Raw genomic sequence first — 20,515 nt, 5'->3', positions numbered from 1 at the left:
ATGGCATTAGAAAGGAGAAAATAAATAAAAATAAAATAATCTTACCAATACAAGGCCTGCACAGGGAACCCTTTTGAATTCTCTTATCGGCTTTAGCCAGAGCACCATACTCCTCACAGCATTCTCCTTTGGGATGCACCCGAGCCTGCTCAAATAGATCACAGCTCTCTTGGCCGTCGCACAGCAGCTTCCTGTGCCTGTGTTTGGCACTGTGATGGCCACAAGAAGGTAACGCGTGCCTACTGCAACACTTCCTCTTGGAAACTCTCGGAGACTCGCAGTTACTCCGCACCTCTCCTTCGATGTCATACTCGCACTCTTGATCAGACACCTCATTCCTCTCAGGATGGCTGTGTTCAGCCATCTTACACATTCCTACCTCATCCTGCAAGCTTGACCCGCAGCACGCACAGGTTTTCTGGCAGACCAAGCACGTTTTTTCCATACTCAAGAGCTCTTTTCGGGAACGAACGGGCACATCACTTTCAGCCAGCCTGCCACCACCCACATACACGTGCCCTGGAACAAGATCCAGATCCTCCACGTCAGTGGAGAACATTTCATCTCTGGAGGAGAGCTCATCTATGGATGGACTCAAGACACTCTGGCGCTCTTGGGTCACCTGAGGGTAGTAGCTGTAGGAATATGCGCTGCCAACTGAGGAGAGATAGTTTTGTGGAGGCAACAGAGCAGATGGAGAATCAAAGTAAACAAGTGGGTCAATCTCTCGTTCAAGACTGAGACCAGTTGTAGTTTTATTGCAGGGCAGGCGAAGGATTTGATACGGCAGGTCAAAGTCTTCTGAGAACTTTATAAGAGGCTCCATTGCTGCAGCAGCATTAGTTGACACTATATTCTGCAACTGCTCATCACCTAGTTCCTCTAAATCACAGCTCTCTGTTGGATCTGCAGTGCTTTTGACTCCACTACATAACATATTGCCAGTTGCACTGGTCACAGACTTCCCATTTTGGCAGCATTTTTCATCAGCAACACTCTGCTGGTCATCTTCCTCATTGGCATCCTCTTCCTCATGGACAGAGGAACTGTCAAGGGGCAGCACATCTGATAACACGCATTCATCCAGTACACCCTGGCTAGACTCTGCATCATACGCAGAGTCGCTGTAGGTTGTGGGCCTTGTGACCTCACTGACCTGCTCTTCCTTGCCTTCCTGAGAGGTAAGCTCTAATTTAGAGTCCTCGTTTAAACAGGCCAGCTTCTCTCCCTGCACTACATCAGGGGTAGAGGAAACTACAGTGTTAAGCCCCTTGTCACCTTGTTCACAGGCCTTAAGACTCTCAATTTTGTCTATCAGTTTGTTGACTGAATCACTAGGATCTGTTTGGACCTCAGAACAGGCAGTCTCCCTATGCATCCCAGCATGTTGAACGTGGTGGCGGACGCGCAAGTCGTAGGATGCAACGGAGGGATAATGGGGGTTGATTCTTCTGTAATCGATTGGCTGCATGGGTGCATGGGGAACCACGTACCCAGGATACTGCATAAACTGATAAGGGGCCATGTAGGGACGGCCATAGTGCAAAGCTAGAACAAAAGAGAGCAAGAGAGAAAAAACCTAGAGGAAATCTACAACAATAAGCAAAGTCTCAAACAGACTGAAAAAAAACCCACTAACCTGGCCCTGGAAAGCCATAGTGGCCATACGGATTCATGGGCCATTGATACATGAAATATGGCTGAGATGGTGGCTGAACATAGAAAAAAGGTCTGGTGTGGTTTACTGGATGGTGAGGTTGCCCAACTCCCATGGATTGTGAAGTGTTGTTTATGCCTAAAAAAGAAAGAAAGAAAAAAAACGATATAGTATATACATAATTACAGTGTTCCTGTAGCTCATACAGTAGAGAAGAGCATGGAGTTAGCAATGCTCCAAGGTCATGACTCATGGGTTTGAGTTCTAGGAACTGCATGAACTGACTCAACATACAATAACATTGATAATGTCATCATCTGGTTTAAGGTGGGCTCCCATCCTGACCAGCTTAAAAGTACACACAAAAGAAGTCCCCAAAGGGTTTACCAGGACACCACACACACACAGCTAAAAAGCAATAAAACAACTTAAAGCTTTTTCATTGGTAAGAGAGAATAAGTTTGAGAATGTTACCTTCCATTTCTTGTGAGGAGACAAAGAAAGACAGCACAGGATACAAAACACCGCAATACTGTAAAAGACATGCCGGACTCAGAACATTAATTAAACTATAACAACGTCAGAAAAGGGCACAATTAGCCCATCTTAAAATAGACAGGCATGTAATAGGCCTACTGTTCAAACATAAAATGCTTTCATATTGAGACAAAAAAACTAACCTTAGATGTGACTGTGACAAAGTGGACTTAAATGTGTATACAGCGAGAGCGACTAACTCTGTCGTAATAACTTTGCACTTCAGATTTATAGATTTCATGCCTGTTTCCAGAGATCCACATTAATGCAATCAAATGGCAGCCAGCAGGTGTATCCAATTTGTCATATTCAGCAAAGCGCTCACGTCAGTTTTCATTATCATAAGCAGATTAAGCTATTTCTCTACATATAACATATAAAGTAACTATCATATTATTATTACAATGTTGCTCAATTTATCACACGTGTCATTTGTTTGGTATTACAATTAAATTTCACACGACTTTGTTTTCTTTTGACACTTCTTTTTACATTTCGGTAACTCTTCCCGTCAGTCATTCATCCCTCTTTTGTTATCTACTCATTTATCCATTTATAAGAATTGGTTTGTTGATGAAATGCAGTTTGTATACGTTCTAACCATAGGTCCTAACAGTCACAGCGCCTCTATGCGGGTAAAGTTAGTGTTATGTTTAAATTTTACAGATGAGTGAATGAGAGCGCTGCTGCTCTGTCAATACGCGGTGAGTATGTTAATATTTATCAACAGTCCATAAAATACTTAAGACAGTTGACTTGACTGCACAGTATTAACAGAGACACATCTAGACGTTTCTCTGTAATGTCGCTGACGAGTTTTTGGCGATATTTCCTAAGCGTTAGCCTGCTATCTTACGACTGGTAGCAGACGCGTTAAACCAAATGTATTTGTTTTATTTGAGTATATAAATAGGTCTGCCATTAAAGGTTATACAAATAACAGTAAAACATAAGTTTATCCAGAAATGTATATTGGATTTTGAAGAATGGTTTAGCAAACTAGCTTCGGGTGAGTTATGGTTTCACTTTCCATTCACTAGACAGCTAACGTTAGCGTATTAGCTAACATGAAAGAGGTGTAAAAACATCCATACAGGTTTTTTGAATGATGTGACAGTCGTCCATATCTATAAATTATTAGCATTAACTGTAAATAAACGAGAAAATGACTCCGTATGTTTGACAAGTGAATCGCCAAACGTGTTGTTTACTATTGTTTATGCTTCAGACATAACAAATCAGTAACTTAAGCCACCTTGTCTAATGCCACTAAACTTGAACTGTAAACCCAACTATAATGTAGGCTAGTTAATTTGTTTCCTAATGCTTTGGCATGAGAAACGATTGTCACAAGTTATTCAGGCCTTGTGTGTTTTAAAGCTTTGTTGACTTTCACTTTTAGCTATGGCGTCTCTCAGTGATCAGCTGGAGGAGGTGAGGGTGAATGCGGAAGGCAGCTTATCTTCTCCAGGCTCTGCCCAGGAGATGAGGGCAGGGGTGGCAGCCATGGCCAACATCCCTCTCCCACCCTCCAGCAAATATCGCTACATAGCTGCTGAAAGCATGCTGACGGAGAACAGTAGTGGAAATAACAGGAATGAGGTGAGAGCTGGTGTAATGATTCATTTTCTTCTGCAATCCAAATAGTGTATGATTATACAGCAGGAAGCAAACGTTTGACTTTATGAACCGAGCTCTTGCATGTAGTGATCATAAACATGGGGGGTGGGGGACTCCGTTTATGCTTCGTGTCTTGTCACATTAATTTATGAATTACATTAATCACTTAAATGATGAAATTTTACCAAAAATTTGGTAGTGGATGTTACCATTTCTATCATAAAACAGGCATCAAATATCAAGGTATAGGTAAATATCGGAGTGCCGGTTGCATAAACCTCTACAAGTTAGACATAAATTTTTTTTCTTTACTGTTCATAGTTGTTACTTAAAAACGTAGATTAGCTTAATTTGATACCGAAAAGTAAGACTGACTGCCCCTGACTAACTAGAACTTAAGACACTGTCATAATGTAATGGCTATGTTTATGCAACCGGCATATTTTACAGACATATTTTAAGATATGTCAGTGCAAGTTGCTTTCAGTTAAAACAGCTCAAACATTCATTTTAGTCTTGGACTAGCTTAAGCCTTGTCTGTGAAACTGGGAAAGCTACTTTTACATCTTACCTCATACTCTTTCACTGGTAAAGCTGAAGATTTTTTCCCCTTTTTTTATTGTACATAAACAAAACATGTTTTATAATTACATTCGTAAGTGTAAAACAACAACAAAAAACAGTAGGCTAACGCAAGGCACACAAATAAATGGTGGGGTGTTTCCATTCATCTTCCTGTAAACCAACTTTTATCATCCCAACAAATTTGCAGGCCTGTTTAATCTCCATAAAATGTAATGATGAAAAATATCCACAAAGAAAATCACTTTTACTTAGGCTACTTAAAAAAATACTTTAAAACAAAAGGTTAGGTTTGGTCTTCATTATGGATGTGCAAGACTAGTCGATTAAACAATAGCCTTCTGCTGCTAGTCGACTTGAAAATACTATTTTTATTTATTCATTTTTTTGCGCATTTAATATTTTGCTTTATATTTTTACTAAGGCAGTGTTTAAATTACCGCCATGTTAATGTAACATTTTAAAATTAATATATTATTTTGAAAAGTGTTTATCTGGAGCAGAAAACTAAATTTCATATTACCTCAGATTTTGCATGCCTTCGTTTTCTCTGTGGCATTCACAGCGTGTTCAGAGAAATGTCCACTCGTTAGATGAGCAATGTGAGGGAGTTTTTTGACAGCCTAACAAAACTTCTATGTCATGTCAAACTAGTAATAACTATTAAGCTTGCTTTTAGGCTTTTTATACTACCGGTTATGAGAGACAGCACTGTATGAAATGTGTTTGAGTAGTCGGTTGCAAAATTTTTGTTTAAATGTTAATACAATTAGTTGTTGCACATGCATCAGTTCATACGCTTCATACGCGTACATTTAAGGATAAATAATTTACCCAGAATCAACATTACATTAATGAAAAATTCGACTTTTTTGTCTTCCAACAACATTCTGATAGTTTGTAGAAAAACAGTAAGGCAGTGACTGAATCTTTGTTTTCAACCACTGTTAAAACTTAGTGGTTCTGTGAACAGTGAAGCCTGGCTTCTTTTATTTGATTGGTCATCTCAGTTATTTTGACATTGACGAGCGATGTTAGACTGTTTAGGCATACCTGTCTAAACATAGGCCTAGATCTTTTTAAACTTTTTGTCAGTGCAGCAGAATATAATTATTTTTGTAGGGACAATTTGCCCGTATCTGATCATTGGGGGTAAATGTCTATGGTGGTTACGACCCTGACCGTATATAGTAGGAATGTTTGGGACTATTTTGGCAGTGTGAATGACTGACATAATGCGCATAATAATGCATAGCGCTGGGTAATCTGTCACTGTTTCCTCAGGTGTTTCTAAAGAATTGGTCCTGTTTCCACTCATATGCACATAACATTTCTTCCTAGTTCATTTTTACCCACTGTTGTTGTTTCTAGGTTGTAATGTATTCTTGTTCATACTTTTCTGTTGTACATTAATATCTCCTGATCCTTTTAGTCCCTCAGCCTCCTGCAGAAACTTTCGACCGCTCTTAACATCTTGGAGAAGTATGGCTCCAACCTTACCAACCCCAACAGGCCGAAGTACTGGCGTACAGTCAAGTACAACAACCCTGTCTTCAGGACGACCGTAGACTCTATTCAGGTGTGTGGTGGATGAGATTATGAGGCTTTTTGTGTGAACCATACATAATATTTGCAGTAACTATTCTTTATCTTCTTCTTTTAGGGTGGCAGAGCAGTACTTAACCTGTACGGCTACACCAATCAGCAGCATGATGGCTTGAGCTTTCCTGATGATGTTGTCCAGCCAGATGTTGAGAAGGTGGCGTCAGTGACTCTTGAGATCATGTGTCTTCGTATGGAACTGGACATGCTAATCAAGGTCTGCGGCTGTGAAGTAAAAGCATATTATGAATTCATCACAAATTAACGTTAAGCTCACATATAGAGTTTGTTCCTTTTCTGTAGGGCACCCATTCTCATCCAGAGTTTTTTGAAAGACTTATTCCCTCGCTCACTGTGCAGGTAAAGTTTTCTTTTTCTTTTTTTCTATAAGAAATTACATTGACAGTAAAGACATTTGTAATGTTACAAAAAAAATTATAATTCAAATAAATGTTGTTTTTTTGAACTTTCTATTCATAAAAGAATCGTGAATAAAAAGTATCGCTGTATCCACAGAAATATTAAGCAGCACAACTGGTTTAAACATTGATTATAATAATAAGAAAATGTTTCTTGAGCACAAAATCAGCATATTAGAATGATTTCTGAATGATCATGTGACACTGAAGCCTGGAGTAATGATGCTGAAATTTAGTTTTGCCATCGCAGGAATAAATTACATTTTAAAATACATTAAAATAGAAAAGTTATTTTTTTAAACACTTTTACAATATTCATGTTTTACTGTATTTTTTACAGTATTATGTTTTACTGTATTTTTATCCGATAAATGCTGCCTTGGTGAGCTTAAGAGACTTCTTTCAAAAACATCTTACCACGCTTTTAGAGAAAAGTGTTTCTTTTAGATTTCTTAGCTTTTTTGCAGGTCACTTAAATACAGTGTCCATATAATGTCTGTACAGGATGATGATGGAATCAGCACAGATGCAGTTGCAATCTCTCCTAGTGAGAGACCATGGGAAAAACAAACTCCCTCATCTGTGTCTCCTTCTCAGCCTAAATCTCTATTCAGTCCCGCTCTTGCTCTCTCTTCTCTAGTGCCATCTACACAAACAGGTAAAGACATCATGTTTACCAACCCTGGCTTTCCTTTTAATGAATATCTTTTATTGTGAGTGTCCACTTCTATCGTTTCCATTCTACTTCATTGATTTTCAATTGCTTTGCAGAAAACTGCACCATATGTGGCATCTTTCCAGTGTCTGCTCACTGCCCCACCTGCACTCAGCGGCTATGCACAGAATGTGACCGGCTGTATCACTCCCATTCAGGACGGTCCACACACATCAGGATCCCTGTAACTTCCTCAAAAGCCACAAAACGGCACAGGTTAGCGCTGAGCAATTTAAGATGTTGAGAGAACATGTTTGTGAAGAGGATTTTGTCAAGCAAATCTGTATGTCTTTATTTCTTTCCTTAGCTCATCACTGTCAACATGGCAGTGTAAATACTGCACTACAGTAAATACGTTGCAGCAGGTTTTGTGTGAAACCTGTGATCGTCCCCGTCTGTCCTCTTCTGCTCCATCTCTACAGGAGGAGCCATCACAGCCTTCTACAATATCTGGTTAGTCTGTGCAGGTTTTTTTTCTGTCACTTTTTCAAATCTAAATGGACCATCACTCCTGCTTGACCTTTTGAAACATCAAGGTGGTCATTCAAACTAACAAATAAACTCCTAAATTTGAATATCATTGTGTTAATTCTGGTGTTTTGTGCATTACTTTTGTCAATTAGAGTGGCAGTGTAAAAGCTGCACAGTGGTTAATGCTGGCAGCAGCATTCTTTGCGAGGTGTGTGATCGCCCCCGTCTGGCCACCCGACCTCCTGTCGCACCCTCACGTCCGACCCCTTCTGCCACAGGACTAATGGACAGCCAGGTGCCAATATTCAGTGCATTCCAAATTCCACAATTTTCTGGTTTCGTTTCAGTACAATAGGGGCTTTCTCGCCTGAGGAACCTTTTATAGTTCCTAGAACTAATGGCATAAGTACCGCACCGCACAAACTGGGAACGCTTTTAGTTAGGAATCATGTTGGGTGAACTAAATTAGCTCCTACTTAAGATTAGGGTCCAACCCAGCACAATATGAACTACTAGTGACATAAGTGTATGCTGACTGGCCGAACGCACGTGAAACACCAGCACCCGCCATGTACACTAACAGTTTTCAGCCTACATATTTACTCAACGAACTAACTCTACAAACATGGAAAACAGTGATAGATGGACCTCTCAACCTTTATACTAAGGAGAAAATCCAATGTGACTTTGAGGGGACCAAGCAAAACATGATTATGTATTTCTGCTCAGCTAGCGACATTGGGAATTAACCACATGGCAAAAGCTAATACTTCTTCATATACTGTTTACTTTCTTTGTATAACAGTTCAATCTAATAACATAATAGACAGGACTGTTAAATAGATCGTAAACTAATGAAGATGGAGCATGGTGTGCTCAGGCTCTGGCTTTTTCAGCGGCATCAAAATAGAGGTCACTTTACAGTTTCTACTGGCGGTGCAAATGCTACCAAGAAAATGGCCCTACTAGGGGAACATTTAGTTCTTGGGAACTGCCCTGGTGGCTAGTGCCTATAACTAAGTTCCTATAACTAGCCGGTGCAAAAGCCCCTATAGTTATTAACACTGCTATATTTTAAAGTTCATCATTTCTGTGCTAATAACATGATCGATGTTGCAAAAAGGAATGTAGTTCAGTTTTATAAACTGAGTTTTGTCACCTTTAAAGCGATAGGTCACCCAAAAATGAAAATTTGGTCATCATTTGCTCACCCTCAAGTTGTTCCAAACCTGTTTGAATTTCTTTCTTCTGCTGAACTCAAAAGAAGATGTTTTGAAGAATGTTGGTAACCAAACAGTTGATGGGCCTCATTGACTTCTATAGTATTTTTGTTCCATACTATGCTTCCAACTGTTTGGTTACCCATATTCTTTTAAATATCTTCTTTTGTGTTCAGGAGAAGGATGAAATTCGTACAGGTTTGGAACAAATTGAGGGTGAGTAAATGATGATAGAATAAAAATGTTTGGGTGAACTATCCCTTTAACCTATGCATATTCTGATTTGTCATTGCTAAAGAAATTAGCATAATGCTGAGTTTTATCCTGAATACAGGTTCCTGTTTTGACTCCTTTTTTTTCTATCTCATTTAGTGGATTTGCCAGTTTTGTACGTACGTCAACCACACACCATCAACTCTATGCGAAATGTGTTGCCTTTCAAAATCAGAACCTGCCCTATCACCCTCTAAGTCCCTCCCACTCTCTAAGCCCCTCCCACTCTCACCGGTCAAGGATGTAACACCGCTTTCAGTCGCACCTAAAGTCATGCCCACTGAGGACCCTGATTTGAAAAGGCAAAGACTGATGAAGGAGGAAGGGCTTAAACTTATTCAGCTTATTCGTGTAAGTCTGATATTTTTTAATGTCGTTGTAGCCTGGGCATCATCCTCAGAATCTTACAAGCATTTCTTATTGTCTCTGTCTTTTCTCAGGAGGGAGAGAAGAAAGGAGTGAGTCCAGAGGAGGTTTATACCAGCATGTATGTGTCGGGAAACAGTAACGTAATGCCATATGACTGGCTGAAGGCAGAGCTACCGCATGTGCTTGATGAGATCTGTGTGATGGCTGCGTCCTGTCAGCAAGAACCCAATGCACAATCAAACTCTTCAGGGGGGAACGATGGCCAGGATGGAGAAAAGAGCAATGCTGTCCCCTTGTCCAGGGCAGAAGCCAAACGGGCCTGGCTGGCAGCAGGGGGCGATAATGAGAAAGCTGTCAGACAGGCTCTTAGAGACCGCAGAGTTAAAGTGAGTTCTTAATGGGTCTTATATTTGTACTTATCTGACTGACATCAGCTACAGGCCTGTTAAGCATTATATATTTAATTATGTAATATATTTTTTCTTATATTATTACACACACACACACACACACATATATATATATATATATATATATATATATATATATATATATTTATAAATATTATAAAATTATATTAAATTTATCATTTATTTGATAAAAAAAACAATAAAAAAAAAGTAATATTGTGAAATATTATGACAATTTAAAATGACTGTTTTCTATTTTAATATATTTTAAACTGTCATTTATTCCTGTGATCAAAGCTGAATTTTCAGCATCATTACTCCAGTCTTCAGTGTCACATGATCCTTCAGAAATCATTCTAATATGATGATTTGATGCTCAAGAAACATTTATGATTATTATCAATGTTGAAAACAGTTATTTACATTTTTATTTCATGATGCTATGATGAATAGAAAGTTCAAAAGAACAGCATTTATCTGAAATCTAAAGCTTTTTTAACATTAAACACTACCGTTCAAAAGTTTGGGGTCAGTAAGAATTTTAATTTTATAAAAAAAAAAAAATATATATATATACTTTTATTCATCAAGGATGAGTTAAACTGATAAAAAGTTACAGTAAAGACATTTATAATGTTAGAAAATATTCTATTTTAAATAAATGCTGTTCTTTTGAACTTTCTATTCATCAAAGAATTTAGAAAAAAAATTGTACACAACTGTTTTCAACATTGATAATAATACTGAATGTTTCCTGAGCATCAAATCATCATATTAGAATGATTTCTGAAGGACCATGTGACACTGAAGACTGGAGTAATGATGCTGAAAATTCAGCTTTGATCACAGGAATAAATTACAGTTTAAAATATATTAAAATAGAAAACAGTCATTTTAAATTGTCATAATATTTCACAATATTATTATTAAACTTATTTTAAAAACATAAAAAAATCTATTATTCAACCCCCATTGCAAATCAGGTTTATTGGCAAAATGTACAGACTTTCAGCTGTTTGCAATGAACAATTCAAACCAAAGTAATTGAAATAGCTCAACACAACAAACGTTTCAAGTGGTTTCCCCAAATTCAACTGAAAATGCAACTTTTAATGACTTCTGCAGTCTCAAAATTATTTAACCCCTTCATGGCAAGCATCTTTACACCCTTTTGCTGTTATGACCTGCTGCAAACAAGCGAGATGTATAACCAGACACCAGCTTCTGGCAGCGTTTCTGAGGAATCTTAGGCCATTCCTCATGAACAATGGCTGGGTTTTGCTGCAACTGCCTTCTTCAAATCCCACCAGAGATTTTCTATGGGATTCAGGTGACTGTGATGGCCACTGTAGAATCTTCCAGGACTTCTTCTGCAACCAAGCCTTGATGGAATTTGAGGTATGCTTGGGATCATTGTCCTGTTGGAAGGTCCAATGACGCCCAAGCTTCAGCTTCATCACTGACGGCATGACGTTTTTTTGCTGATTTCCTGATACTTCATTGAATCAATGAATCAGCCTTCTACACGCTGCAGGTTTCCAGTGCCAGAGGTTGCAAAGCAACCTCAGAGCATCACCGAGCCCCCAACATGCTTAACTGTAGGCAGTGTTCTTTTCAGCATATGCTTCATTCTTCTTCCTCCAGACAAACCGCTGATCCATTGGGCTGAAAAGTTCCAGTTTTGTTTAACAGAATCCCCAAACTTCTGTGCCTTGTTTATATAATTTTGAGCACTTTTCTTGTGCTTTTGGGTCAGTAGTGGTGTACGTCTTGGAGTTCTGGCATGTGTTTACTACTCGCCATACAGTGCAAGCTGAAACCTCAGTGCCTGTTGCCACCAAGTCTTGCTGCAGGTCTTTTGCAGTCACTCAAGGGTTTTTCTGATCCTGCCTTCTCAGAAAACTGGATGCAGCCATTGATGGCTTCCTTTTTCTGCCCATCCAGGTAGTGTAACCACTGTTCCTTTAACTTTGAATTTGCGTGCTATGCTTCCAACAGTGTCTCTAGGAACATTTACTGCATTCACTATCTTTTGTATCCTGATCCTTGTTTGTGAAGGGCGATGATATCTTCTCTTAACTTTTTGGACCATTCTTTTGACTTATTTCTAAGTCAAATCTTATTGACTTATTTCTGAGCCATATTTCTAACATGCAGTCAAACGTGACACTCAACAAACCTAGGCTACGTCTACATTAATCCGGATACATTTGAAAACGGCGTTTTCGTTTAGAAACGCTCTCCGTCCACACTAGCGTTTTCGGACGTTTCAGTGTGGATGAGAAACTTTTGAAAAACGCCTGAAAACGCTCAATTCACCTTTACTGCGCATGTGTAAAACCCCACAAAAGCTCACTGATATGATTCAGATGGAAAAATAAATAATGAAGTTATCGCGCAATTCTTCTGACAGGATAATTTTATTTAGTAAAATATCTCACCATTCACTGATGCGTCCAGGTCGCACGCAGACACCATATGTTTGGTCTAAAACGCGACTGCTCTCATGTATCACCGCAGGACAGCAAATGTGAGTAGGCTAAATTCTGTCATCTTTGCAGGACTGTGATATGAAGAGTGTGCAATGTAGAATATTTTTTAGCAACAGTGTGAAAGTGAATAGCACATAACAGGCACAATACTGGTATAAACATGAATATCTATTGGTACAATATGCGTCACATGACTAAATTTACGTCATCGTTTTTAAATCCCTCCGGTTTCAGAGTCCACACTACGACGCAAAAACTGCGTTTTCAAATGTATACGCTTTGGAGTGCGTTTTCAAAAAGCTTCGTTTTCATTAATAATAACGCCGTCTCAGTGTGGACGGAAGGCCAAAACGGAGAGAAAAAGATGCGTTTTCAAACGAAAACGTATTAGTGTGGACATGGCCCTAGCCAGTTCAGATTTTTCATGTGTTCTAGCTCAAACACACCTGGTGCAACTAATGAAGCCCTTGATTAGTTGCACCAGGTGTGCTTGAGACAACACCTGTTTTGCAGATTTGTGCTGTAGTAAGGGATTCTAGTCAGGGTTGAATTGTTTTTTTTTATTTTATTTTTATTTGGGGAAACCACTTAACCACTAACACTCACTTGAAGGAATTTTTTTAAATCACTAATAATTAAATTACCCTGTTAGATGTAAATTATCTTTTATTAGATCTCAAAATTAATATTCATTTTCCATATTGTACATTATAATGATGTGATGCCTAGTTTATAGTGTTTTTTATTTTTTTAGACAAATTAATGTAGAAATGTAATATAATGTAAACTTTCACATAATTAAATTATGTAATTATTTCTGAAATATTTTCATGTTATGGCCAATAACCTGGCAACATTATCAGCTTATCCGTATCGCCAGAATCGCATAATAGTGTATTTCTAGTAAATATATCTAGTAAAAATGTTGTATGCTAAATATGACTTTTTGTTTGTTAGGTAAAAGAGCTTGGCTCTCTGGGCTTTAATGATGTAACCCGCTGTGAAGAAGCCCTGAGGCAGAGTGGAGGGGATGTGAGGGGGGCTCTCGTCCTGCTGCAGCGCCCTTTACTGGAGCCATTCCATCAGCGCATGTGGAGCGACGAACCAGAGCCCCCCATTGACATCAACCATCCAGATAAACAGGTGACTGGCCTTTTACAATAATGTAAATAATGAATGCTTCACTGAGAGACTGTATTGCTTTCTCACCACTAGATGTGCCAAACAGTTTTTGCAGCTTAATCTGCATAATCTTTTGTGTGATAAATAAGTATATATTTATCTTTAATTAATTGCATAATGCTGGCTGACGAATGTATTCAAGGTGGTCATTAGCAAATTGAATGTAATGTTATCAAACATTACTAAAGTTACTTATCCTCTGTCTGTGTAAGCATGTTTGCCGTAGGCTGCTAGCGGTGTTTGAGCTGCCCAGCTGGGGGCGCTGTGAGCTGGTTTTGTCTTTGCTGCGAGACCCTACAGCTACATACACACTGGAGGACGTGGTTCAGGCTGTGCGTGAATCACCTGACCGGGACTTCATTCGCCGTGTGCTGAACAAGGAATGCCCTATCTGCCTGTCGGTTTTTCCCCACAGCAAGGTACTTTGCATCACCTCAGAATCTTGTATTTTTTACACCAGAGTGTCCTTATCTTATATGTACTCATACTGTTAAAGGGACAGTCCACCCAAAAATGTAAATTCTGTCAATATTTACATATAAGAGAACATAAAACAAGATCTTTTGAAGAATGTTGGTAAATAGTTTTGGTTCCTATTGACATCCATTATAATTTTTGTCCATACTACTAAAGTCAGTGGGTTCCACAACAGTTTGGTTCTTCAAAAGATATTTTATGTTCCACAGAAAAAAGAAAGTCACACAGATTTGGAACGACATGATGGTTAGTAAATGATGATAGAATTTTCATTTTTGGGTGGGCTATTCCTTAAAAGGGATAGATCACCCAGAAAGCATCATCAAGTGATCATTTACTCGCCATTGTGTTTTTCCAAACCTGTATAACTTTTATTTCTTTAGTAGAATCATAGAATGCAAAAGAAAACATTTAGAAAACTGACTACCTTTGGACAGTTTATATTGCATGCAGCCCAGTCTTACTGGGTCCTTTTCATAAATGAGCTCTAACTTGAAATGCTGTTGCATTTTTGGCAAATATATGTATATGAAAGCACCTTAGATTGAGTCAGGAGTCTATTTCTTGGTGTATTTTTCAGATGCAGTCGCTGACATCCTGCCAGTGCTCTGTGTGCTGTGGATGTTTCAAGCAGCATTTCACCATAGCGGTGAGGGACAAGCACATCAGAGACATGGTGTGTCCTGTCTGCACAGAGCCTGACATCAATGACCCTGAGCACCTTAACAGCTACTTCTCCACTCTGGACATACAGGTACTGCAAAAGAGCAAAAAATAAAGATGGTCAGTTCAGTACTGGGACTTGAGTTGGAACACAGCAGCATATAACTGGGCTTCAAGCTACTCACTGTGATATCTGAAATGATCTTGTGTGTGTGCGTGCGTGACTGCCCAGCTCAGGGATTGCCTTGAACCAGACGTGTACGATCTCTTCCACAAGAAGCTGACTGAGCAGGCTCTCATCAAGGACCCGAAGTTCCTGTGGTGCAGCCATGTGAGTGACACTGCACTTCCTAACTCTCTCTGAGAGAGCACTCTCACACTCAAACAGCTGTAGTCTCATTCAAGAGCATTTACAGTGATCTGAAAAGAGGTGCATGATGTTAGGAGTCTTTATTTGCATCTAGTGCATCTCTTACTCTTATCTCGTTCCCACAGTGCTCATATGGCTTCATCTATGACGGCGATCAACTCAAGGTCACCTGTATGCAGTGCAGGAAAAGCTTCTGCGCTCAATGCAAAAAACCGGTAAGTGTTTTCAGAAAGCAAGAAACAGATCTGCGGTGACCTTGCATGAATATAGGAGATGAGCGTCAGTGTTGGGGAGTAATTCAAAGTAGCGACACTATCAACTCACCTATGATTTTTAGCAGCATGAAAGTAGTATGCAATATATATTCCAGCAAATCTGAAACAAACTCTCTCATATTTATGTGTAATGAAAGTAAAAACTGATTCGGTGTTGTAAATCGTTTATCCAAAACTTATATAAGTCTGATGCAGTCTAGTGAATCATGAGAGAGTTTGTTTCAGATGAACATGTGTAACAAAAGAAAGTTTCAAAGATTCATTCTGGTGGATTGTTTTGTTGAACAGAAAAAATTCTTAAAAGATTCTCTGACTTGTGTCCCTATGCAGCTTTTTAGTTATTTTTTGTGGTGGAATATTTAGTGTAATGCTGCTGTTTATTACAGTGTTTTTTTATTTTTTTATATACATTAAGCTGTATTTTGTGTCACCTTGATTGATATTACTCATTAATTTAAAATGTTGATGGTAATGAGTGTCTTATTCTCGATCGCTCTCTGCAGTGGGAGCCGCAGCACGTGGGCCTCTCGTGTGAGCAGTTCCAGCTGTGGAAGCGAGAGAATGACCCTGAGTACCAGAAGCAGGGTTTGGCCGGATACCTGCGTGACAATGGGATCAGTGAGTCACCTTTAGATCTTCTCTAGAAGCCTAATCCACACCTACCCACAGCTAATAATTCTGCCCCACTCTGACTACTAGAATTAACCTTAGAAAACATGTTGTCTGCTCATACAGTCTGTTTGTTTTGTTGTGTTTGGTCAATTGGTGAAGAGAAACCAAATCAAATTTTAATGTGGAGTATTTCTCACTCACAGGCATTTTTATTCACACTTCGTGAGAGAGTTACTGATCGCACAATAGTTGTTTGTAGAGTTGCATCTCACTTAAGACTGTCTTTCTCTGTTCTATTGAATCGATCCATTGGTCTGGTGTTCTTTTTTTTCTGTAAATGTATCATCTGTACATCTGTTGGATATAAGAATTTACTGATTAAGTATGATGAAATATAAAAATATAAAGTTCCTATAGGTATAGATTTTCCATCCATCCATCCATCCATATGGGTTTAGAATTGTTTCATTATTCCAAATAAATAGATTAATATTCACAAATAAATGTAGAGAGATAAAAATTTTCTAAAATAAAATTCACAAATAAAAAGATTAAGATCCACAAATAAATATAAAGAGTTTCACAAAAAAATATAAAATTCACGAATAAATCAAATGAGATTGTTTTATTATTTTACAAACACAACTCTGCCTGGCATTTATTTGTGAACCGCTTTCTGTACATTTGTAAATCACTGCACACATTTGTGAATAGCTTCTTGGCCATTTTTAAATCCCCTCACGCATCTGTGGTTTTTGAAACGCTTCTAGCTTATATATAATATACATACACTGTTTCTGATCCCTTGGATTTACCTGGATTTCTTATAAATTGTTCATATTTTACAGCAGTCAATTTGATGATAATCACGTCAATAGACAAACATAGACTGCTTGACTATGTAAATTATGTTTTCATGATTTTATCGAATGCAAAATGTAAACATCCACAGTATGGGGTGGAAAAACTGTCACACATTCTTTCTTTTATACAATGATTTTATCTATTGTTCTTATGTCTGTCTTGTAGCTTGTCCTAACTGTAGGTTCCAGTATGCTCTGGCCAGGGGGGGCTGTATGCACTTCAGTTGTTCCCAGTGCAGGTATCAGTTCTGCAGTGGATGTAACAACCCTTTCCACACAGTGAGTTCCTGTCTGGTCTTGTTGTCCTAGAATTATTTGTGCCTATTTGTATCTCTATGTGCATGTTATACGGCTCTGTACGTGACTGATATTCAGTTTGAAGCCAGCTACGGTTGGGCTAAAAGTAGCAGCCTTCTCCGGAGCACGATTTCTTCTCTCCTTTTTATTCATCCTCTTTTTCTCTCACACTCTTGCTCACTCCTTCTCTGGCAGAAGTGTGCAGTGAACCAGTGTACTGTGACAGGTCTGCATGCCCATCACCCCAGAGACTGCCTCTTCTACCTTCGAGACTGGGAGCCTGCCAGGCTTCAGGCCTTACTGCAGGTACACACACACACTCGCGCTTTAATACAGGCACGCAAATTTCCTCCTACACATCCACACGCACAGCACTTGTGTGCCAGGGTTGGTCGAGAAATATCACTTCACATCTCTATCGTTTTGTTTCGAATACTTGTTTGAACGTCATTTTGTTTCCTCAGAAAAAGGCGGTGAACTACAATACTGAAACTGCAACAGGAGCACAGACTGGTATGTCTTTTAGTATCAATGCTTTTTTTTGTTTGGTTTATTCTGACCATGTGGCCATATTTTAGTCTGACTTATCTCCCCTAGTACTTCTGTGATCTGTTTGTCTGTGTCTGTCTCTTCATCTTATTTGTCCGTCTCAGTCTTAAAGTCTAGTTTGCTTCCAATTTCACTCTTTATCTCAACTGCCCAGTGGAACAAAATCGCTTTTACTGAAATGAAAGCATAAAAGCTGAACATCCTAAAGCAATGCACTGTTTTCCTACTAAAACAGCCGTCCAATTACCGCGGCTATATTTGTACCATGAAATCGTTGTCAAACACACACATACACCTACTCCTTACAGCTTTATTTCGCACTCTGTTCCACTTCTCTTTACTGAAAATATCTCCCTCGAAAACTGCCTTTCCCCCCAAATGCATCCCTGTTTTTGTTTTTTTGTTTTTTTGTGTCAGGTGTGTGTGGAGTGATCGAGCAGAAAGATGAAGGGCCTCGACCGACTGATTCGCCGTGCGGGGCTCAGACTCAGCCGGGACAGGCAGGACTCTGCGAGTGAGTAACATCGTTGTTACCATGATGACTGCTCCCTGCACTCTCAAATCTCTCAAACTCATCTCAATTTTTTTTATCAATGGCGTTGTAGGGATTGTAGAGATTGGAAAAAGTACCTGAGTACTCAAATTACAGCCCATTGATGTAACTCAACTTGATTGCTTGATTTAACTCTACTCAATTTAATCTATGTATATAATATAATATAATATAATATAATATAGATTATTGCAGAAATAATCTCTGTGAGCAATTTTTTTAATGATTTTTAAATGTTTTGTTCATCAAGACCTTCACAAATAAAAACTTTTTGAAACATAAATACAATCGCCAGAAGTAAAAAGCTAAAGGTAGGCTATAAACGAACTACACTACAGTTTCATGACTATAATGTCACCAACACTAAGCATCTGACAACTCTTTTGATCTTTATTTAATGGGGTTATCGGATGCCCATTTTCCACAAGTTGGTATGATTCTTTCGGATGTTCATGTAAAGTTTGTAATATACTTGTAATATAATTGTAATTATTTGTTAATAATTGGTTGTTAATATAATTTTAACCAATTAAATGATTTATTTATATATATATATATATATATATATATATATATATAATATATATATTAATTACGAGTGGGGTATTGCTGATGTATTTTATATTGTAGAATAAAATTTGAAAAGGTATTTAGCTTGAAACCTGAATCCTGTTCAAAATACCCATTGTCTTTGTGACAATAGAACCAGAAGGGCAAAAATGCAAACTCATTTCTTGGCTTTGGACTTTAGCACACTTTAAGAGACAAGCACCATCACATTTTTAAATACTTGGAAAGTGCAAATGCAAATATGCAATATAGCAAAGATCAAAAGTACAAAATTAGGAAGATCAAATGTGAGCTGAAGATCAAATGTAAGCTGAATTTGTAATCATGTTTGAATTTTGATCACAATATGCTAATATATCTAGTCTTAAGTGGGATTGGTGAGACACTGGGGGAAAAAAACAGCAAGATGCGATGCAATGGCCAAAGACATTAAATGCTGTAAATAGAAGTAAAAAAATGGTGAATACAGAAGATGGTGTACTTGACAAGACATTATGACACACATGCCTCTCCCTACTTTTTAGGGGTAAATAAAATTGTGTTGTGTTTCAGTAAGCATTATCGAGAGTACCTGGTCAGCCTCATTAATGGCCATTCTATTGACCCCGCCCTCCTTTACGCTCTTGATGAGCTGATCGTGGCCTGCAGGAGATACCATGTGGACGTCACACAGGGGGAAGGAGAAGATGAGAGAGCATACTTTGCCAGACTTAAGGTGGGCTGATGCTGTCCTTTCTTCAGTCTATAAACATGACCTCTTTTTGGTAGTTATCAAACTTTCTTTACCTCACATCTGCAGAAACTCATGGATGATGTGCCTCTGGGTGACAAGGTCCTCCGCAAGAAGTGAAGATGTTTTTACTTTGTTCATTTAACCTGTGCTGACTATTTTACCCACGTGCGCCTGTAGCTCCGCTTTATGATCTGAGCTGAGAGGCTGGCAGAATTTTAAACACAGTGCTTCCCTGTTCTCAATGTGATGTAGTTGCACACATTTGCACAATGCACACACTGTTTTTTTTTTTAAGGTTTTGTGATGGGAAATTCTTCATTTTAATCACCCTCTAATAGCGTTATAGCTGTAGCTTGATTTAAATTATATATAATTTAAATTGGTTAATAATTATTGGTTAACAATTATTTGTTAATAATTGGTTAATAATATAATTTTAACCAATTAAATTATTATATATATAATATTATTATATATATTAATTATGATTGGGGTATTGCTGATGTATTTTATATTGTAGAATAACATTTAAAAATGTATTTAGCTTGAAACCTGAAACCTGTTCAAAATACCCATTGTAATGCACACACTGTTTTGTTTTTTTTAAGGTTTTGTGATGGGAAATTCTTCATTTTAATCATTTTTTTTATTTGAATCACCCTCTAATAGAGTTATAGCTGTAGCTTGATCATTAAAAAAAAAACAGACTAAGACAAAACACTTTGACAGCTATAGTGAAGCCATTTAATGTTTCTGTGAATGCATATAAACAGGTTTTATATTTCATTAAGTACATTTTAAAATTAAACAGACAAAAATCGTAAACCAACAGCGTTTTAAATGATTTTATGAGTGAGCTTTCTGTTGATTGTACCTCAGGCTCTTCGTTATCAGTTTATTCAACCAAAAACTAAATCTGCACATTGATGGGTGTCAAAAGACGTACAATCATGGGTTTATATGTACATATATATATGATTAAACATAATTTATAAAATGTTGAA

At 38.1% G+C, this 20,515-nt stretch overlaps 2 protein-coding genes across 5 annotated transcripts in view; one reads left to right on the top strand and one right to left on the bottom strand.

The window, feature by feature from the left end:
* Positions 1-2,421, bottom strand: part of buc (bucky ball) — a 3,477-nt gene extending 1,056 nt beyond the window's left edge. Inside the window, exons 1-4 of the mRNA XM_082172247.1 lie at positions 2,338-2,421; positions 2,132-2,189; positions 1,640-1,795; positions 46-1,548 (exon numbers count right to left, since the gene is read on the bottom strand). Coding sequence (XP_082028373.1) covers positions 46-1,548; positions 1,640-1,795; positions 2,132-2,138 — 1,666 coding nt within the window. The 5' untranslated portion in view covers positions 2,139-2,189; positions 2,338-2,421. The remainder of the gene's footprint in view (positions 1-45; positions 1,549-1,639; positions 1,796-2,131; positions 2,190-2,337) is intronic.
* Positions 1-20,515, top strand: part of rnf31 (ring finger protein 31) — a 24,341-nt gene extending 3,826 nt beyond the window's left edge. Inside the window, exons 1-23 of one of the 4 annotated variants that reach the window (XM_082172228.1) lie at positions 2,766-2,898; positions 3,597-3,796; positions 5,829-5,975; positions 6,060-6,215; positions 6,302-6,358; positions 6,922-7,075; positions 7,189-7,348; positions 7,440-7,585; positions 7,756-7,898; positions 9,196-9,447; positions 9,537-9,851; positions 13,325-13,510; positions 13,762-13,968; positions 14,607-14,780; positions 14,922-15,020; positions 15,185-15,274; positions 15,838-15,952; positions 16,976-17,088; positions 17,302-17,412; positions 17,571-17,619; positions 18,073-18,169; positions 19,331-19,493; positions 19,578-20,515. In XM_082172228.1, coding sequence (XP_082028354.1) covers positions 3,599-3,796; positions 5,829-5,975; positions 6,060-6,215; positions 6,302-6,358; positions 6,922-7,075; positions 7,189-7,348; positions 7,440-7,585; positions 7,756-7,898; positions 9,196-9,447; positions 9,537-9,851; positions 13,325-13,510; positions 13,762-13,968; positions 14,607-14,780; positions 14,922-15,020; positions 15,185-15,274; positions 15,838-15,952; positions 16,976-17,088; positions 17,302-17,412; positions 17,571-17,619; positions 18,073-18,169; positions 19,331-19,493; positions 19,578-19,628 — 3,183 coding nt within the window. In that variant the 5' untranslated portion in view covers positions 2,766-2,898; positions 3,597-3,598 and the 3' untranslated portion in view covers positions 19,629-20,515. Of the gene's footprint in view, positions 1-2,765; positions 2,899-2,962; positions 3,204-3,596; positions 3,797-5,828; positions 5,976-6,059; positions 6,216-6,301; positions 6,359-6,921; positions 7,076-7,188; positions 7,349-7,439; positions 7,586-7,755; positions 7,899-9,195; positions 9,448-9,536; positions 9,852-13,324; positions 13,511-13,761; positions 13,969-14,606; positions 14,781-14,921; positions 15,021-15,184; positions 15,275-15,837; positions 15,953-16,975; positions 17,089-17,301; positions 17,413-17,570; positions 17,620-18,072; positions 18,170-19,330; positions 19,494-19,577 lie in introns of those variants that run through there. The other 3 variants (XM_082172229.1, XM_082172227.1, XM_082172226.1) reach the window with 3 other exon arrangements.

This window comes from Leuciscus leuciscus (genome assembly GCF_965113295.1).
Source record: "Leuciscus leuciscus genome assembly, chromosome: 6".
In the NCBI taxonomy this organism is placed as follows: Eukaryota; Metazoa; Chordata; class Actinopteri; order Cypriniformes; family Leuciscidae; genus Leuciscus; species Leuciscus leuciscus.
Note: the sequence above shows the minus strand (reverse complement) of the source record. Positions and strands in the feature narration are given on the sequence as shown.